This window comes from Saccopteryx leptura, chromosome 4 (genome assembly GCF_036850995.1).
Source record: "Saccopteryx leptura isolate mSacLep1 chromosome 4, mSacLep1_pri_phased_curated, whole genome shotgun sequence".
NCBI classification, from domain to species: domain Eukaryota; kingdom Metazoa; phylum Chordata; class Mammalia; order Chiroptera; family Emballonuridae; genus Saccopteryx; species Saccopteryx leptura.
Window position 1 is genome coordinate 120,386,584 of NC_089506.1, and position 19,897 is coordinate 120,406,480.

The following is a 19,897-nucleotide window of genomic DNA, read 5'->3' on the forward strand; positions in this document are numbered from 1 at the left end:
TTTTTCTTTTCTTTTTCAAACTCCTTTATATGTTAAGTTTTCTATACTGTATTACTTCTATCATAAGAAATTAGCAAAAGCATGTCTGCAGTAGCACTCCAGAAGCTTCCTCTCTGGGAAGATGGAGAACTCATAGTGATAGGAGGGCCCTGGGAAGAGCAGACAGACATTCAGGGCTGGAGGGGCCTGAACAGCCCAGAGCTGGGGAGGGGCCAGCCCAGGGCTGCAGTGTGACCAGATCTCCTAAGCAATGGGGTCCATCCACTGTGCCACCCCTGCAAAGCTTCCTGCACCCTCATAGAAGATCTGGGTCGGTTACCCTCAGTATGCCCAGTGGAAGAACTGAGTTAGAGTCTCTGGAGAGAGAGTGGCCAGTGTGTTGTCAGGGAGATTGAACTCCCAAGGATGAATGACCAGGTGACCAAGGACAGGATCAGAAATAGGCTAAGGGTGGGGCCCAGATGGGTCTGGGATTACCTCCACACACGGGTGCCTGGGTAGGAGTCTGAACTGGACTCAATTCCTCCTTCCTGCTGGGGGTGGCTCTGTGCTGCCGCTTCTCTGCCAGGAATTGGCATGTCAGCCAGAAGGGTGGAGGAAACATGTCTGTAGGCTGGCATGGTTGTCATTGCAGACAGTGGAGCATGGCTTCCCACACCAGCCCAGTGCCCTCAGCTACAGCCCCTCTCTACACATCCTGGCCATCGGTACCCGCTCTGGAGCCGTCAAGCTGTATCCTTTCTGTGCTCCCCGCCAGGGAGGCCCTGGAAGGGGTGGGGACCTTGGCATTGGTGAGATGCAGCAAGAACCCCTACCCTCCAAAAAAAAAAGGCAAGTTGCTAATCACTCTTCATTTTTCCCAGTATGTCCCAAATACCCTCTCAAGAGTCAGCCCTAAATGCTGTAAGTAGAGGAGGCAGACAGTGGGCAAAGAGCTCTTAAAAAAAAACAAAAAACTTTTTCAGCCTGACCTGTGGTAGCGCAGTGGGTAAAGCGTCGACCTGGAAATGCTGAGGTCGCCAGTTCGAAACCCTGGGCTTGCCTGGTCAAGGCACATATGGGAGTTGATGCTTCCAGCTCCTTTTCCCCTTTTCTCTCTCTGTCTCTCCTCTCTCTCTCTGTCTCTCTCTCTCTCTCCTCTCTAAAATGAATAAACTTAAAAAAAAAAACATAAAAAAAAAAAACTTTTTCACGTAAGGGTCAGTAGACTGACCCCAGGGCTCTTTCCAGACCAGAGGGGGCCTTGGGTTAGAAGAGCAATGTTAGGGAGCTACTCTTCCCAGACCCCGCCCCCTGCTGTGCACACCCTACATGTACATGTGCGTATGCACACACCAGAGAGTAGAGCAGACTCCTGGTTGGCAGGGACAGTCCTTCCCTGGCTTAGGCTAGACATTGTCCAGTTGAATCACCTTGTATCAAAAGCAGTGGTTCTGGGCTGACAGGCCCTGGGCCATTTCAGAAACAAGCCCACAGATTACAGGACAGAGGATCACTGCTTGGCCAGGCTGGCCTGGGCTACAAATCTTGGCGCACTCATGCCCAATCTAACCTGAGCCCCCAGAGTAAGCCAAAGTAAGTGGGACCTAGAGGAACTGGGAAGTGGGGAACTACCCTCTGACACCTCCAGTGAAGCTGTGGCTCCTTGTTCCCCTCTGCCACAGCACAGCTGGGGAGACTGGGGGGCCTTCAGTCACCTGGGCTAGGCTGGAGGTGGTGTAAACACAGGAGTGCCCGGTCCTGTTGCTGGCTCAGCCCTCTCAGCTGGTTAATCATTGTCAAGTCATGGTCACATCCTAGTTACCAATCAGTCCCCTTGCTAAGGCTCATGGCCATAGCTGTTGGGGGTGGGCCCACAGGGTTGTTCTGTGTCTTCTCACAGGTGCCACCAAGCGGTAGCTAATAGGTCTGTTGCAGCTCAGGTTGCAGGGTGGCAGTGAGCAGCCTAATCGTTGCCAAGGTTTAACCCTTATACAGAGTCATCCCCACCTTCCTGGCTGGGAAAGCTCTACCTGATTGGCTGTTTCCACCCTCAGGGGTCAAGTCACTGGCCAGGGCCCTCAGGATAGGGATACTCTGTGTCCTCCCCACCTTAAGCCCCCATCCTACTATCTAGGGAGAAGGTGAGCCACCAGGTGTTGACACTCCTTGCCACAGGGGCCCAGAGGTCCCTGCACTTGGGCAGGAAAGGGGTGGTATCCTGTCTTCTGGAGCTTTTCCTAAGCCTGCTACTCCTAGGTATGGTGCCCCAGGGGTGGAGTTCATGGGGCTGCACCGGGAGAACAACGCAGTAGTGCAGATCTACTTCCTGCCTGGCCAGGTGAGGGCCCTGCCATGCCATTCGCACTCTCGCGTCTTCCAGAAGGAGAGGCAGTCATTTGATAACCCTGGGTTTGGTGCTGATGGGAGGAACTGGGACCATCTTTTCCCAGCTGTGGTTCATGGGCCACCCTGACAGTAGCTGGGGACCATTGAGTTTTGGGGTTCTCTGAGACCACTCTGGTATGTAAAGGCCACAGTAAATGCTGGCCCTCCCTGATCAATGACAGCACACTCCTGCTCCCATTTTCTCCCTAGTGCCAGCTGATCACTCTGCTGGATGACAACAGCCTGCACCTGTGGAGCCTGAAGGTCAAAGGCGGGGTGTCAGAGCTGCAGGAAGATGAGAGTTTCACACTGCGGGGGCCCCCAGGGTAAGGACTTGGTTCCCTTGCTCTCCCAGCCAGCCTGACTATGCACCCATCCTGGGGTGGGATCTCCTTTTATTTTTTTTTATTTTTATTTTTTTCTGAAGCTGGAAACGGGGAGAGACAGTCAGACAGACTCCCGCATGCGCCCGACCGGGATCCACCCGGCATGCCCACCAGGGGCGAAGCTCTGCCCACCAGGGGGCGATGCTCTGTCTCTCTGGGGCGTCGCTCTGCCCACCAGGGGGCGATGCTCTGCCCCTCTGGGGCGTCGCTCTGCCATGACCAGAGCCACTCTAGGCCCTGGGGCAGAGGCCAAGGAGCCATCCCCAGCGCCCAGGCCATCCCTGCTCCAATGGAGCCTTGGCTGCGGGAGGGGAAGAGAGAGACAGAGAGGAAGGAGGGGGGCGGGGTGGAGAAGCAAATGGTCGCTTCTCCTATGTGCCCTGGCTGGGAATCGAACCCGGATCCCCCGCACACCAGGCCGACGCTCTACCACTGAGCCAACCGGCCAGGGCGGGATCTTCTTTTAAAGCTGCTATGGAACCCTTAGCCGCCCTAGCAGGTGTTTGAGCCAACATGTCTCCATCCATAGGTGCTCTGGGTGGAATGAGCGGGGCTGCACAGGAGGCTCCGAGGGGCATTCTTCTGCCTCGGAGCCCAAGCTCTGCCATCTGTCTCCTTCCATGGCAGAATGTAACCAATATCTTTGTCCTGGCCCAAGACTCTGTGGATACTATTTAAGGATTGCACAAGCCTGCTTTCCTAGACATGTCCTTCCCTGAGGCTGGTGAGGGCATCCAGGAGTTAGGGACTCCCCTGCCTAGGCAACAGCCAGCTCATGGTTAGCCGTTTCCATCCACAGGGCTGCCCCCAGTGCCACGCAGATCACTGTGGTCCTGCCACATTCTTCCTGCAAGATGCTGTACCTGGGCACCGAGAGTGGCAACGTGTTTGTGGTACAGGCACCAGGCTTCCGCACGCTGGAGGACCAGACCATCAGCTCAGATGCCGTACTGCAGTGGTGAGCCTGCAGACCCTTGAGTTGGGCATGGCCCTTTCCCTTTGGTCCCAGTAATGTCTCAGGAGCTTATAGTTTCTCTCCTGGGAAGTATACGGGAACAAGAGGAGAGGCTCAATTCCCCACTTGTCCCCCAAATTTAGAATCTCACCCCATAGTATGTTAGCATCGTAGCACTAAAAAGGGTCTTGCAGGTAACTTGTCACCTCATTTAAAGATAAGGAAAATGAGGCTCAAGATGATTGTGTAGTGTCTCCAACTCTTAGCATTCTTTGCACTGATACCATGTATTTCAAAACCCCAGCGGCTTCACAGTGGTCAGAGGAGGCAAAAACCACCTGATATTTGGCAGCTGGGGCAACTTCTGCTGATGTTAGTGTTTCGGCATCTGTGCTAGGTTTCCATGTGCACACAGGCTCTGAGGTCCAAAGTCCTGCCAGCGATAACCCTCTAGGTTTATGCAGATAATTTTGGAAGCTTTGCTCCTTGGCTGTGGTGTCTACAATAGAGAGGGAGTCTGATCAGTCAGATCAGGTCTGGATAAAAGGGGAAGAACTGAAGGGTTGTTGGTGGTAGAATGTTCTGCAGTTCCGAGGGGCAGGGAGGAGGTGAGGGTGCTGATACTCTTACAGAGGAACAATCTGGAGGGCTGTCCCAGGAGGTGGGTAGCATCAGTCCTGCTGCACAGCTTCCTTCTGATATTATTCTTCCTGGTGTATCTCTGTATTTCCCAAGATGGTATAATTCTTGCATTGCTTTTTTTTTTCTTTTCTTTCTTTCTTTTTTATTCAGTGAGAGGAGAGGAGGCAGAGACAGACACCCGCATGTACCCCGACTGGGATCCCCCCAGCAAGTCCACTAGGGGGCGATGTTTTTGCCCATCTGGTGTGTTGTTCAGCAACCGAACTCTTAGAGCTGGAGGTGGAGGCCATGGAGCCATCCTCAGCACCCGGGGCCAACTTGCTCCAATCAAGCCATGGCTGTGGGAGGGGAAGAGAAAAAGAGAGAGAGAGAGCTAGAGGAGGAAGGGTGGAGAAGCAGATGGTTGCTTCTCCTCTGTGCCCTGACTGGAATTGAACCCAGGACATCCACATGCCAGGCCAATACTCTACCACTGAGCCAGTCAGCCAGGGCCGCTAAAAGCCCCTTGGACCTCACACTCAGTTTTAGAGGCTGGTGCTAACAATGTATAGTGTTCAGTATTGGTATGCAGGGATGTACATAAATATAGAGGGGTTTGGCTTGGTTTGGGGCATAGAAATGCCCTTGGGGTCCAGGCTGTTTTCATTTCCTACTCACCACCCTTAGTGTTAGCTCTTGGTCCTCGTGGTCTTCTGTTGGCTGCTACACTTCCAGACTTCACATCAGCATTCCAGGCCCAGAGAAGGAGAGGAAGAGTCGAGGCTCAAGGCCAGGCCAACTAAAAAGAGCTTTGTTTTGTGGCTCTTAAAAACATGTTTTTATGAAATACCACCACCTAACAAAAATTCAGTAAATGTGAATGTAGAGTTTCATGGATTATAAAGTGAGCATCCCTACAGCTATCCCCTGGCAGAGAAATAGAACTTGCCAGCCACCCAGGAATCCCCACATGCCCTTCCCAGTAATGACTCCCTCCCTCCCACCACATCAACTTTTCTAGAAATCGCTTGCTTTTCCTTAGAGTTGTGCCACCTGCATTTACACCCTGGAGGGGTTTATAAATCTCACTGTCCTGTTCTACACATTGCTTCTCTCCCACCTTAGTGGTGTGTTCTCGCGATCTTTCTATGCTGGCACATTTAGTGCCCGCTGCCACGTGGCATGCCGTGGGCAGCTGTGCCATACTCTCAGCCATGCCCAGTAGGTGCACATCAGTGTGGGTTCACAGTGCTCCCCTCCCCAGGTTGCCAGAGGAGGCCCACCAGCGGCGGGTGTTTGAGATGGTGGAGGCTCTGCAGGAACACCCTCAAGACCCCAACCAGATCCTCATTGGCTACAGCCGGGGCCTCATCGTCATCTGGGACCTGCGAGGCAGCCGCATGCTCTGCCATTTCCTCAGCAGCCAGGTAGATGGTGCCTGGGATGGTGGCAGATGTCACAGGGCTTTTCCAGAACCCACTACTACCTATAGCCCCTGTGCGAAGGTGTAGGGGTGTGGGCCATGGGACTGTCCCCTGATCCCAGCCTGTGCTCTCTCCCTCTCTTCCCCTAAAGCAACTGGACAGTGTCTTCTGGCAGCGGGACGGCCGCCTGATTGTCAGCTGCCATTCTGATGGCAGCTATTGCCAGTGGCCTGTGTCCACCAACACCCAGAAACTGGAGCCCTTGTGCAGCTGCATGCCTTATGGTCAGTGTTCTGCCTGCCTGGCAGGGGCCTGGCCCTGCTTGTCACCTGGTACTGTCTGTGCAAAGCAATGTCCTTTTTGTTCCCAGTCAGTCTTTTCTGCTTTCAGGTGTAGGTGCCCCACTCATAAAGTAAAACCTGGGCCCAGAGAGGTGACAGCTTTGTCCAAAGCCACACGGTGGGTTTTCTGACACCTGTTATGGCCTTTAGGGCAAGACTCCCCAGCACAAGGTCTGTGGAGTGGGTGTGGGATAAGGAATCTGCTCCTGCAGATCCATGTGTCTCTGAGGGTGGAAAGACCAGTTCTAGCTAATTCCTTTTCTTGTAGGTCCCTTTCCTTGCAAAGCTATCACCAAAATCTTCTGGCTGACCACGAAGCAGGGGTAGGTACCAGTATTCTGTCCTTTGCCCTTTCCAGAGTCTTCCTGGAGAGCTGGAAGGCCTCTCAAGGCCTGTACAGGGAGGGTAGGGATGGGTGTGGAACGATGCCTTAGGGTCCCACATTGAGGTCTTGAACTCCAAGGAAGGTAGAGAGGGCCATTCATACCTCTCATGGCCAATTCCTGAAAAAACATTTCCATTATTTCCCTTCCAACCTCCCGGAGAGATGATTCAGATCAGCAGGTCTCAAACTGTTTTAGCAACAAATTTATTTCTTAAGACAGAATGGGCCCTGGCCTGTTGGCTCAGCGGTAGAGCGTCGGCCTGGCGTGCGGGGGACCCGGGTTCGATTCCCGGCCAGGGCACATAGGAGAAGCGCCCATTTGCTTCTCCACCCCCCCCCCTTCCTCTCTGTCTCTCTCTTCCCCTCCCGCAGCCAAGGCTCCATTGGAGCAAAGATGGCCCGGGCGCTGGGGATGGCTCCTTGGCCTCTGCCCCAGGGGCTAGAGTGGCTCTGGTCGCGGCAGAGCGACGCCCTGGAGGGGCAGAGCATCGCCCCCTGGTGGGCAGAGCGTCGCCCCTGGTGGGCGTGCCGGGTGGATCCCGGTCGGGCGCATGCGGGAGTCTGTCTGACTGTCTCTCCCCATTTCCAGCTTCAGAAAAATACAAAAAAAAAAAAATAAGAATGATAACAGGGAGACCCAATATATAAGCAGAAAGGGGAGCAGCTCTGGTTGAAGCAGGAATGGCTACAGACTCAGAACCCACAGCCTACATGCCCCCAGCTCACCCCCAAGTTCTCCTGGTCTGTTGAAGTCAGGAAAAGATGGGGGTCTGCCCCACTCCTTCCTGGGGATGAGTGGTCTCACTCTGAGACCAGTCTCCCTCCCTGCCTCTGCGCAGAGACCAGTCATGGGCAAGTCCACGGTGCCATTTCAGCCTGTGGCTGTCTAAGGTTGTGTCAGGAACCCCAGCCCACCCCCATTCTTTCTTTCTTTATTGATTGGCTTGAGAGAGAGAGAGAGGAATAGGGGGAAGAGAGAGAGAGAGACATTCATTTGTTGTTCCACTTGTACATTTATTGGTCACTTCCTGTGTGTGACCTAATGGGGGATCGAAACCACAACCTTGGTGTTTCGGGATGACACTCTAACCCTCTGCTCTTCTGTGCCTACAGGTTGCCCTTCACCATCTTCCAGGGCGGCATGCCTCGTGCTAGCTATGGGGACCGCCACTGCATCTCAGTGGTCCACAATGGCCAGCAGACAGCCTTCGACTTCACTTCCCGGGTCATTGACTTTACTGTCCTCTCCGAGGTGGACCCTGCAGCAGGTAGGCAAGCTTTTGGAGTGGTAGGGAGGACTAGCCACTGGGAGATGTAGGGATGCCGGCCTGTTTTTAAATAAAGAGGAAAGGCTGCACAGTTGTTCCCAAACCTGCCATTCCCTAAGTCCCCACTGTACCCCTTTTTAGTACCATTGAGGCAAGCAGCCTCAATTAGTCCCTTTCTCCCCATCTCTGCCAGCCTGTGCCTCCATCTTTGACGGCCACACCTCCTGCCTGCTCCATGCTTTCTTTGCCCTTCCCTGCTCAGATGGGGTTTGGTCTAAAAGGGGCAGATCTGAACTGTTGAGTTTAACACCCACCCAGCTGAGAAAAGCAGGTCCTTACGTGGACATGGTAAAGGCCTCATGGGGTGGGGCAGAGGGTACAGTATGGGGCCAGCTCTGAGCCAGTGTCCTGAAGCTCAGCCAAGACTACAAAGCCCTGAATCAGCCTCAAATTGAGTGATAGGCAAGACCAGAATGGGCTGGTGTTAAACCTGGAGAGGAGGCCTGGTGGGAGATCTGCAGGAGAGTAGTCCTCCTTTCCATGTCATGTGACTCTGGCCTGACAAGACCTGAGGCCTCCAGGTGGGGGTCAGGGGACCCCTCCTCACACCTGACACAGGGTTCTGGGAGCATTGTCCAGGTTTGTTTGTTGTTGTTTTTTGTATTTTTCTGAAGCTGGAAACGGGGAGAGACAGTCAGACAGACACCCGCATGCGCCCGACCGGGATCCACCCAGCACACCCACCAGGGGCGACGCTTTGCCCACCAGGGGGCGTCACTCTGCCGCGACCAGAGCCACTCTAGTGCTTGGGGCAGAGGCCAAGGAGCCATCCCCAGCGCCCGGGCCATCTTTGCTCCAATGGAGCCTTGGCTGCGGGAGGGGAAGAGAGAGACAGAGAGGAAGGAGGGGGGGGTGGAGAAGCAAATGGGCGCTTCTCCTATGTGCCCTGGCCGGGAATCGAACCCGGGTCCCCCGCACGCCAGGCCGACGCTCTACCGCTGAGCCAACCGGCCAGGGCCAGTGTCCAGGTTTTTTGTCAGTTCTTTTGGACTTCTACATAAATGATCATGTCACCTGTGAACTGAGATGGTTTTATTTCTTCCATCCCAATCTGCATACTTTGTGTTGCCTTATCTTCTTTGCTAGTACTTGATTATTGCCTTGTTCCTGATCTCACTGGAGTTGCTCACCATTATGATGTCAGCTGCAGGTTTTTCATAGATATGCTTTATCAAGTTAAGGAAGTTTTTATCAATGGGTTGGGGTTTTCTCAAATATTTTTCTGCATATGATCATGTGGTTTTCTTCTTTAGCCTATTGATGTGATGGATTACATTAATTGGTTTTCAAATGTTAAAGCAGCTTTGCACACCTGGATAAATCCCACTTGGTCATGGCATATATTCCTTTTTATATATATACATTGTTGGATTTGGAGCTTGTTTTTAAAATACAGATTCCCTGGCTTCAACCCTAGAGCATCATATTCCACAAGGCTAGGCCAAGGCAAACTGCTTTCTACTGGCTCCTATAGCCACTGATACTCGGCCTCCCCCCCCCCCCAGCCTTTGATGACCCCTATGCCCTGGTGGTGCTGGCCGAGGAGGAGCTGGTGGTGATTGACCTGCAGACGGCTGGTTGGCCGCCAGTGCAGCCTCCCTACCTGGCCTCCCTGCATTGCTCTGCCATCACCTGCTCCCATCATGTCTCTAACATCCCCCTAAAGCTGTGGGAGAGGATCATCGCTGCCGGCAGCTGGCAGAATACACACTTCTCCACCATGGTAGGTCCAACACCAGCATTAGCCTCAGCCCCCTGCCCAGCCCCAGCCCCAACCCTGCCCCAGCCCCAGCCCCAGCCCCAGCCCTACCCCAGCCCTGCCCCAGCCCCAGCCCTGCCCCAGCCCCAGCCCTGCCCCAGCCCCGCCCCAGCCCCAGCCCCTGCCCCAGCCCCTGCCCCTGCCCCAGCCCCAGCCCCAACCCTGCCCCAGCCCCAGCCCCAGCCCCAGCCCCAGCCCTGCCCCAGCCCCAGCCCTGCCCCAGCCCCGCCCCAGCCCCAGCCCCTGCCCCAGCCCCTGCCCCTGCCCCTGCCCCTGCCCCTGCCCCTGCCCCAGCCCCAGCCCCAGCCCCTGCCCCAGCCCCTGCCCCTGCCCCTGCCCCAGCCCCTGCCCCTGCCCCTGCCCCAGCCCCTGCCCCTGCCCCTGCCCCAGCCCCAACCCTGCCCCAGCCCCAACCCCGCCCCAGCCCCAGCCCCTGCCCCAGCCCCGCCCCAGCCCCAGCCCTGCCCCTGCCCCAGCCCCGCCCCAGCCCCAGCCCCTGCCCCTGCCCCAGCCCCAGCCCCAGCCCCAGCCCCGCCCCAGCCCCAGCCCCAGCCCCTGCCCCTGCCCCTGCCCCAGCCGCCCCAGCCCCAGCCCCAGCCCTGCCCCAGCCCCAGCCCTGCCCCAGCCCCAGCCCTGCCTCAGCCCCAGCCCCAGCCCTGCCTCAGCCCCAGCCCTGCCCCAGCCCTGCCCCAGCCTCAGCCCCAGCCAAGCTCTCCCACAAACTTCTTGGTCTCATTCTCTAGGAGTGGCCTATTGACGGTGGCACCAGCCTGGCCCCACCCCCACCCCAGAGAGACCTGCTGCTCACAGGGTAGGTAATTATTGTACTCTACTTGTGTAGTAGGATATACAGAGTGGAAGCAGAGTCCAGCGGGGTGTGTGCCAGTCCCTGGCACCCCTGGCCTGGCATCCTCACAGCCACAGGTGGGTTCTGCCCACAGGCACGAAGATGGTACGGTGCGGTTCTGGGATGCTTCGGGTGTCTGCTTGCGGCTGCTCTACAAACTCAGTACAGTCCATGTGTTTCTCACTGACGCAGACCCCAATGAGAACCTCAATACCCAGGGCGAGGATGAGTGGCCCCCGCTCCGCAAGGTGAGGCCAGGAGCCTGAGAACCAGAAGGGTGGTAACAGACTGAATCCAGTACTCATGGGTCTTCTCTGTCTTGTCAGATGGGCTCCTTTGATCCCTACAGTGACGATCCCCGACTGGGCATCCAGAAGATTTACCTCTGCAAATACAGTGGCTACCTGGCTGTGGCAGGCACGGCAGGGCAGGTAGCAAGCTGGGCTAGGGGTGAGGAGCAGGGGAGGAGTGATCAGGTGACCTTGAGTAGTGTCCAGGCCGATGAGCTTCCTTCTCAGGATTGGGGGCAGCAGGAACAGGAATCTGAGGTCCTGCTGTCTAGTAGTGCTGGGGTTGGCACAGCCCATCTGCCGTCCCATCCAGGTGCTGGTGCTGGAGCTGAATGATGAGGAGGCGGAGCACGTAGTAGAGCAGGTGGAGGCTGACCTGCTGCAGGACCAGGAGGGCTACCGCTGGAAGGGGCATGAACGCCTGTGTGCCCTCCCAGGACCTGTGCGCTTTGAGCCCGGCTTCCAGCCCTTTGTGCTGGTACAATGCCAACCCCCAGCTGTGGTCACGTCCTTGGCTCTGCACTCTGAGTGGCGGCTTGTGGCCTTCGGCACCAGCCATGGCTTTGGCCTCTTTGACCACCAGCAGCGGCGGCAGGTCTTTGTCAAGTGAGCAGCCTGCCCAGAGTGTCTGGGGCCTGGGTTTGGGATTGGTGCCTGGTAAGGACCCTCAAGCCCTGGCAGCCCTGATGGCTTGATGTTCTGCCTCAGATGCACACTTCACCCCAATGACCAGTTAGCCCTAGAGGGCCCACTGTCCCGCGTAAAGTCCCTAAAGAAGTCCCTGCGCCAGTCCTTCCGCCGGATACGTCACAGCCGGGTGTCCAGCAGAAAGCGGCGGCCAGTGGGGTCCCCAGGAGAGGTGAGGCAGGGAGTAATGTGGGCTGTGACCAGTCCTACCCCTAGAAGGACTGGTGTTGAGCAGTAGATGTGCCCGGGGAGGGGAGGTCACATCCCACTCTCGGGCCTGTCTAACCCACCACAGATGCAGGAAGGGAGCTCCCTGGCAGAGCGGACTGGCCTACAGAACATGGAACTGGCGCCCGTGCAGCGCAAGATCGAGGCCCGCACAGCGGAGGACTCCTTCACAGGCTTCGTCCGGACCCTCTACTTTGCTGATACCTACCTGAGGGACAGTGAGTAGCCATCCTGAGGTGGGAGGGGCCCAGGCAAGTGTCCCCTGGCATGAGACATGTTGGTGGGGTCCTAAGAGGGGCTTCCCCTTGTGAGTGGAGAAGGGAGGTAGTGTTTGGGATCAGGGCCTGCCTCTTTCCCTCCTCTGCCTGGACTTCCACGTCAGTTTGTCCTTTATGTCCAGGCTCCACCACTTTCTAAAAGACCAGTCTTGGACATGTCATTTAACCTTTCTGGGTCTCAGCTTCTCCCCCTGTAAGATGGGGGAATGTCTTCCTCCTTGAATGGCTGTGAGGGTTGAGACATTCCATGTACCTGCTAATACACCGTGGGCCAATAGAAACTCCCTGGCTGTTTCTATCCTGCCACCCTGCTTCCAGGGCAGGGGTGGGTGTGGGCTGTCCACTACAATATTGCAAGGGCCAAACTGTCCTGGGTCCAGAACCAATTGTGTTTGGGGCCCTTGGTTGTCAGAGGGCCTTTCCAGCCTTCTCCCCATCTGCAACCCATAGGCAGGCAGAGCCCACAGTAGCTTCATTTTACAGAGGAGGGAACTGAGGCTTACAGGATTTGCTGACTTGACCTTGGAGTCACATAGGTAGTAAGTGGCAAGGCCAAAATATAAGCCTAAGTCACCTGGCTTCACCTGACCTCCAGACCTGGGTTAGATATAAACCTTTGCCTCCTGGCAGGCTCCCGCCACTGCCCCTCGCTGTGGGCCGGCACCAATGGGGGTACTGTCTATGCCTTTGCCCTGCGTGTGCCCCCTGCTGAGAGGAGGATGGATGAACCTGTGTGGGCAGAGCAGGGTGAGTGTTGTGCAGGGGAGAGCAGAGGCTGCTTTCTACCTTGGCTGGGGATAGGGTGGCATCTACGTCCTTGCCTTTCGACCACTCACCAGTCCTGTCTCCTACCTTTCTCATAGCCAAGGAGATCCAGCTAATGCACCGAGCACCCGTGGTTGGCATCCTGATACTGGATGGACACAGTGTGCCTCTTCCTGAGCCCCTGGAAGTTGCACATGACCTGTCAAAAAGCCCAGACATGCAGGGAAGCCACCAGCTGCTTGTTGTGTCAGAGGAGCAGTTCAAGGTGCTGTACGGTGAAGGCAGGATTCCCGGGAATCCCTGGGACATCCAGGGGGCTCATACCTTGGGGACAAATGATATTGCAGGGATTCACTTAAAGCTGTATTTGCAGTTGGTGTGTGAAGGGCAGCAGAGGCACAGGAAAAGAGAGAGGTCTTGGTGTGGAGTTCCTGGGCACCGGGCTCAGCAGTGGAGACACTGAAGCAGGATCTGTCTGTGGGAGGGACAAGAAAATGCAGACATGAAAATGATTGGCCCCAGCATACTTATGGTCCAAGTGTAGTAACTATGTGTCCTAGTGCTGAGGGAGTACTGAGACCGAGCGGGCAAGTTGGGCAGCATCCAGTGGAGGCACGGAAGTGATAAGTTCTTACTTGCAAACTGGGGTCTGGCCATGGGTGTGACCACTGCCCTATGTCCCCAGGTATTCACACTGCCCAAGGTGAGTGCCAGGCTGAAGCTAAAGCTGACCGCCCTGGAGGGTTCAAGGGTACGGCGGGTCAGTGTGGCCCACTTTGGCAGCTCTCGAGCCGAGGACTATGGGGAGCATCACCTGGCTGTCCTCACCAACCTCGGCGATATCCAGGTTGTTTCACTGCCCCTGCTCAAGCCCCAGGTGCGTTACAGCTGCATCCGCCGGGAGGACGTCAGTGGCATTGCCTCCTGTGTCTTCACCAAACATGGCCAAGGTGTGCAGCTGGTAGTATGTCCTGCCTCTGGGAGCAGGGCTGGGTATGGGCCTCCCGCTGTGCTACAGGTAGCTGCTGGGAAGGGCAGCCAGGTTTGTTGTGGCCAAGGCCAGGCTCTTTAGGCAGAAAACTTTGAGGGAGGCTCTGGCCCCCGTTTCCCTGGTTGGAAGCCCTATTGTCAGCAGCCACAGGTCCTAAGAGACCTGGTTGGCCTCACATAATAGGCTTCTGTACCGCCTGCCCCCAGGTTTCTACCTGATCTCACCCTCAGAATTTGAGCGCTTCTCTCTGTCCACCAAATGGCTGGTGGAGCCCCAGTGTCGGGTGGATTCAGCAGAAACTAAGACCCACAACCATCCCTGCAATGGACCAGGCCCTGAGAAGGCCTTGGGCCAAGCCAGGTAGGTAAAAGGGTAGGTGGCCTTTGCCCCAGCCTCTCTCTCTCACCCTCTCTGAGGTGCCCATGGGGATCTGGCCATATTTCCTCTCTCCTGTGAGCTTAGCCCACCCTCGTAGCTCTGCCTCTTTGCCCCACTTTATAAGCCCCTTCCTCCCATGTGGGCTGCCACCCAGGACAGAGCTTGGCTGACCTCTCAGGGTCCCCTGCTCAGGACAGGGCAGGTCAATTGACCTCATTCTTTACGGGACCTGGGCTCTTCAAGCCAGAATGGAGAGCCTAGTAACCCTCTAAACTTACTCTTTCTCCCCCGACAGGAACTCGGGGAGCCAGAGTGATGGAGAGGGTAAGACAGGCCTTGTGGACCAGGGGGTTGTGGGGGAAGAGGCATTGTGAACACACCTGGGCCCAGACTGGGGATGGGAGGAGGAAGGGGGATCCTAGGTGGGCAGGTAGTATGTGAGGTTCAATCTGGGGGTAGAAACAGCATCCCCTCCAGTCCTGGGTTCTGGGCTCCAGCAACCCCACCCAGTAAGGAGGAGCTGAGCAGAAGAGGGCCCAGGGCTCTCCTAACCTGGCCCCTGCCTTTCAGAGAGAAGGCCTGGCCTCGTGATGGAGCATGCTCTGCTCAATGATGAGAGTAAGTTGGGACAGGAGTTGGGCTGGTAGGAGGGATGTTCTTGGGGGAGGTTTAGAAGGCTAGAGTGGAACTGAGGGTCATTTTCCTGAGGGGGGTGACCCACCCAGCACCCTATCAGTAAAAAGGAAAAAATGGCTGTGTCTGGCCCAGCCCCTGTGGGCCTCATTAGGCCTCTGTTCCCCAGGGGTCCTGAAGGAGATTCAGAGCACACTGGAGGGAGACCGAGGGTGAGTCACTGCCAACGCTTGCTGGGTGGCCCCCAGGATGCCAAGAGAACTCTGAGACTGAGGGTCCTTGTCTGGCCACCTCAAGTCCCCGTGGTGGGTGACTGCTGTGTCTTTGTCATGCAGAAGCTATGGCAATTGGTGTTCTCAGCAAGTGACCATGAGGTACAGCCTCAGCAATGGTGGAGGTAAGGGCCCTGAGCACTGCTGCAAGGTGGGGCGTGGCTGGGAGGGCATACTCCTGAGAAGGGATAAGAGCTCTTCACAAGACCATATGGACCAAGGTTCCATCCCAGCCCTGACACACACCTGGCTGTCCTGGAAAACTCTGTGTCTAGGCTCAGAGTACATGACTGGTTCTGCCCAGGATGCACCTGAGTCGCTGTCACTCTACCTCCTTCCACAGCTGAGTGAGCGGGCCATGCATCCAGACTGCACAGTGAACACACACTACTGAGGGCTCTTCCTCGGGGCACTGGCCCACCTGGAGAGGCCCACTCACTGGGCTGGGCTAGGGGCTGGGGCTCCCTCAGCTTCCACACTGCTGCTGCTCCTGGGCTCAGGAGAGGAATAACCCCAGGCCCTGGGGTTGCCCCTCCCCGAGCCATGTCTATCTTGATCCTTTTGTCAATGTTGCACAATTTTTATCAAACCCCCCCTCGCCCGCTTTTTGTAGTGGGCTGGGTTTTAAATTATAAATTTTAACTGCCTCTAGGTGAAAAAGTTTTTAATAAACACCTTATTACCTCTTCACTGGTCCAATGGCTTTAATTTAATTGTGCAGAAATTTTCCACGTAAATGGACATGATCATAAGCTGGTTTCCTTGCCTTTGGCCTGGGGGTTCATCCCCCAGACCAGGCTGGTTGTGTCTGAACAGTCCTGTGCCTTCTCCCTTTGGGAATAAAGGTCAGGAGTTAACTAAACATCTTGAGTCTGGCCACATCCCTGGGTCGGGGACAGAGGGAGTCCTCTTGCTGTCAGAAGGGGAAGATACCCATCGTATCTCAGAGCTGGTGTCTTCTTCCAGACTTCAGTGAAAGACTATGAAGTGCTGTTGAGGTAGGGGGACAGTGCCTGGAGGTGAAAGATCTTGTCCCTAGATCCCCCAGATAAGGGGCTGGATTGTTAAGGTCCTTCTATGCCAGGAGTGTTATTTGACTTGGGCTATATCTTTGCTCACCTGTCTTTATTGAGCACCTAGTATATGCCAGGTGCTTGAGTTCTGAAGTGGCCAACATGATGTGGTCCTGCCTGTGTGGGGCACACAGTCCTTACAAATGCAGGAAGTGCTAGGGTGTTCAGGAAGTGACATTCAGCTGTGATGGAAACGAGAACCAGGAGGGGGCTGGGTAGAAGGCCAGGTGTACTAGGCAGACCATTCTGCAGAGGACAAGAGGGGACAGCAACATGTTTGCTGTGGGAACAAGTGAAGAACTGAGGGTGGCTGGCAGGAAGTGAGAATATGAGATCGCCAAGTGGTCAGGGCCCAACCAGGCCCTGCAGCTTCATGAGAATGAGGACGCTGAGGTATGCACAGGAGGCCACCCAGCCTGAGCAGGGAAAGGGCCTGCTGGAAGGACATTGAGTAGCTCACTGAGCAGAGGATGGATGCATTGTGGGAGCATCCTACTCGCTTGCCCTCCAGTCAAGCATGTCCAGCTTAAAAGTGTGGATTTTGGGCCACTTGAACATTTCTTGTTTCTCCTTTAGAAGGGTCTGGCAGCTTACTGAGATGGGAGCCCCAAGAACTAGGAGGAATGGGGAGAAATAGTTTCCCAATGGGAAGAGTAATGCTATCCCTGAAATAAGAGAAAGGAAGAAGGGACGCTGAGCAAATTTTTAAAAAACCGCAGACAGGAGGGAGTGCCACATATCATAGATTTAGAATCTGGACTTTATCCTCAGGCAAGGGGAGCCTCTAAAGGGCTTTAAGGAAGTTTCAGGACCACCTTTTGTGGGGAAGTGGGTCTCCCCAGAATTGATAAACAGCATGCACTAGATGGAGTCAGTGTGGACAGATCGGCGACATCAGACCCAGCCATGCATAAGGGAAACAGGCTGGGGACAGTATGCATGCACGTCCACCTTATATAACTAATAATGTTACACCCCCACTTTTTGTAATCATGGTTTGGTGCCACTTTTGTATGATTTTACTATAAAACACCTGTACACTGTGTTAGGCTGCTGCTGCTAATAAAGTATGTACCATCTGCCCAAACTTCTCACGTTCATCTTTTTCCAGCTCCTGCCCCATACCCCATGCCCCCTCCCCAGCCTCCATCCCTTGCCTCTGAACTTGGACCCTTCCCGACACTTTTATTCTTTGTTTGATTCCCAGCAGGTTCCCCTGGTGTGATCACTCACTTGCTGTGCCACAGTTTTTACTGGGAAATGATAGCAGAATTTCCTCAGGATCTGTTGTGAGGTTCAGAGGAGTCCCAACAAGTAATGGGCTTAATGATCCTGTCAGAATCAGGAAGAACATAAAATAAATTAAACTTTACTATTTATACCTTGGCTTGGCAATGGGGTCCTCAATCTGTAGGCCAGAGGAACATGCACCCAAAGTGGGTGCCAAGGAGGAAGTGGAGAAACACACCCGGACAGCTTAACAGCACCCCACCAGCTGATGGAGATTCCTGTGGGTTTTGGCCACCAGTTTTAGGGAAGCTTCATGGCTGCAGCAATGATCCAGCTAATCAGACTGAACAAGAAGAAGCTGTCAACAAATAGGGCCCTGAAATGATCACGAAGAGGTATTAAAAATGGATTTATATTCTCAATCATTAAGGATGAGCTTTGCCTTAAGTACACTGTACTTTGAAATATTAACAAATGTTAGTGGTTTGCATGCATATTTTAGTTCTAAGAAAACATTCTATTGGGAGTGTGAGATCAACAATTTTTACTGATAGGTGCACACAATGGAAAGAGGTTGGCATTCTCTGGAAAGTGATGGCTGGCACAGAGAGGAATTAAGTGTAAGGAAAAACAGTTGTGATTTTTGCTCACTTATTGTCTGGCTGCAAGCACTTTGCATGATTAGTGCATGAACAAGTGGCAGAAAGCCACATATGTATATAACCTCTGTAAGGCTACAGTACTGTGAGTGAGGGTTTTCCTGTTTGCTCACTGCCATTGCGAGAATCCAGTCAACAGGAATGACCCAATGCATTTCAGCTCCACAGTTCTCCTGTGGTCTGCCTGAATCCAGTGTGAACCTGCCTGGCCACAGTCACTGACATTACACCTGGCATAGTGGGCAGCATTCAATTTAGATCAGTATGGAACTGGCATTACATGACTAAATGGAGATACTGAGAGATTGAGTTGGCAAGGACTGCTGCCATTGAGAAGGTGGGAGTGTGGGGAGGGTCACTGCTGATTCCAGGGCCAGGTGGACGCATGGTCTATAGCAGGGGTCCCCAAACTTTTTACACAGGGGGCCAGTTCACTGTCCCTCAGGCCGTTGGAGGGCCGGACTATAAAAAAAAAACTATGAACAAATCCCTATGCACACTGCACATATCTTATTTTAAAGTAAAAAACAAAACGGGAACAAATACAATATTTAAAATAAAGAACAAGTAAATTTAAATCAACAAACTGACCAGTATTTCAATGGGAACTATGCTCCTCTCACTGACCACCAATGAAAGAGGTGCCCCTTCCGGAAGTGCTGCGAGGGCTGGATAAATGGCCTCAGGGGGCCGCATGTGGCCCACGGCCGTAGTTTGGGGACCCCTGGTCTATAGGCTTAAATCTTCAGCATCCAAAGGTGGGAGCCTTAGACTTGGAAGTCAGGCAGAACCAACCCTTGAACACTGGCTTTGCCTGTGACTGGCTGTGTGATCTCGGGTCAATGACCTCACTCTTGTGCCTTAGTTTATTATAAGAAGGCCTACCTCAGAGGCTTGTAAGGATTAAATGAGAACCTATAAAATCACACAGCAAAAAAAAAAAAAAAAAAAAAAAAAAAAAATCACACAGCACCCTGCCCCTAGTAAATGCCCAACCAAAGAAGGTGAGTTATTGTGGATGACAAGTGAGGCCAGGAGAGGAGGAGATGGCTCCTGGAAGGAGATAGGGAGGGAAGGAGAGAGTGGATGTAGAAGAAGGCTGGGCACAGGCTGGAGTTTACAATACCTGTGAACAAAGCAGGTGAAGGAATGAATGAGAAAAGTAGGAGGAAGAGAGGAGAGAGAGGTCTAGATATACATTTCTGTTTTTTGCTGTTTTCTTTATATTTCACAATCTAAAAGCAACAACAGGGCCTGACCTGTGCAGTACAGTGGATAAAGCAGTGACCAGCTAAGGTCGCAGGTTCAAAACCCTGGACTTGCCTGGTCAAGGCACATATGGGAGTGGATGCTTCGTGCTCCTCTCCTCCTTTCTCTCTCTCTCTTTCTCTCTCTCTCTCTCTCTCTCTCTCTCCTCTCAAAAGAGAAAAAAAGAAAAAATAAATGAAATCTAAAACAAAATAAAAACAACAAAAAGCTAACAAAACTCATGTTGCTTGCTGTTTGCCAAGATCAGACTGGTCCCCACCTCCTGGAGCAATCCAGGGGGTAATGGAGAAGGTTGGGTGCCCCCCCTGGATCCCCAAGGACTAAGAGGATGGCTCAGGCAAGTTCTTTCCCCACCCTTCACCCCATGCTGGGCAAGTAGTTAGGCAGCAGAAAGTGGGCCCTCTCATTGTAGAGCAGTGCCAGGCTGGCCTATCTGGTAGCGATTACCTGGTGGAACTGATGCTCTGCCCCCTACTTTTGTCCGCAGCTGTAGCATCTCCTCTTCCCTAGGTGGCCTCTGCTTCATTGTTATCCGAGGGGTCAGGACCCGCAGCCACTTGCATTATTGATGCTCATGGGAAGGCGGGGGTGGGGGTGGGGGTTGAACCTGTAGACTCCAACAGAGCAGAGCCCGGGTGGTGTGCTGTGGATCAGCAGAGGGAGCCGGCGGGCAGCCAGATCGTCGAGAAGAGGACAAAGGCGCCGCAGAGCCCTTCTTCACTGGGTTTGCC

General features: G+C 54.4%; 1 protein-coding gene across 4 annotated transcripts in view; it reads left to right on the forward strand.

Annotated features, from left to right (window-relative positions):
- Positions 1-15,616, forward strand: part of LLGL2 (LLGL scribble cell polarity complex component 2) — a 37,141-nt gene extending 21,525 nt beyond the window's left edge. For 2 of the 4 annotated variants that reach the window (XM_066381211.1, XM_066381215.1), the window contains 24 exons: positions 635-732; positions 2,239-2,320; positions 2,578-2,693; positions 3,553-3,711; positions 5,594-5,756; positions 5,905-6,037; positions 6,363-6,417; positions 7,593-7,747; positions 9,313-9,530; positions 10,310-10,377; positions 10,508-10,661; positions 10,740-10,844; positions 11,017-11,309; positions 11,412-11,562; positions 11,686-11,836; positions 12,527-12,643; positions 12,760-12,926; positions 13,347-13,611; positions 13,859-14,012; positions 14,326-14,354; positions 14,601-14,648; positions 14,833-14,875; positions 14,999-15,060; positions 15,279-15,616. In XM_066381211.1, the coding sequence (XP_066237308.1) occupies positions 635-732; positions 2,239-2,320; positions 2,578-2,693; positions 3,553-3,711; positions 5,594-5,756; positions 5,905-6,037; positions 6,363-6,417; positions 7,593-7,747; positions 9,313-9,530; positions 10,310-10,377; positions 10,508-10,661; positions 10,740-10,844; positions 11,017-11,309; positions 11,412-11,562; positions 11,686-11,836; positions 12,527-12,643; positions 12,760-12,926; positions 13,347-13,611; positions 13,859-14,012; positions 14,326-14,354; positions 14,601-14,648; positions 14,833-14,875; positions 14,999-15,060; positions 15,279-15,286 (2,994 nt within the window). In that variant the 3' untranslated portion in view covers positions 15,287-15,616. The remainder of the gene's footprint in view (positions 1-634; positions 733-2,238; positions 2,321-2,577; positions 2,694-3,552; positions 3,712-5,593; positions 5,757-5,904; positions 6,038-6,362; positions 6,418-7,592; positions 7,748-9,312; positions 9,531-10,309; positions 10,378-10,507; positions 10,662-10,739; positions 10,845-11,016; positions 11,310-11,411; positions 11,563-11,685; positions 11,837-12,526; positions 12,644-12,759; positions 12,927-13,346; positions 13,612-13,858; positions 14,013-14,325; positions 14,355-14,600; positions 14,649-14,832; positions 14,876-14,998; positions 15,061-15,278) is intronic. The other 2 variants (XM_066381212.1, XM_066381214.1) reach the window with 2 other exon arrangements.
- Positions 15,617-19,897: the final 4,281 nt, after the last annotated feature.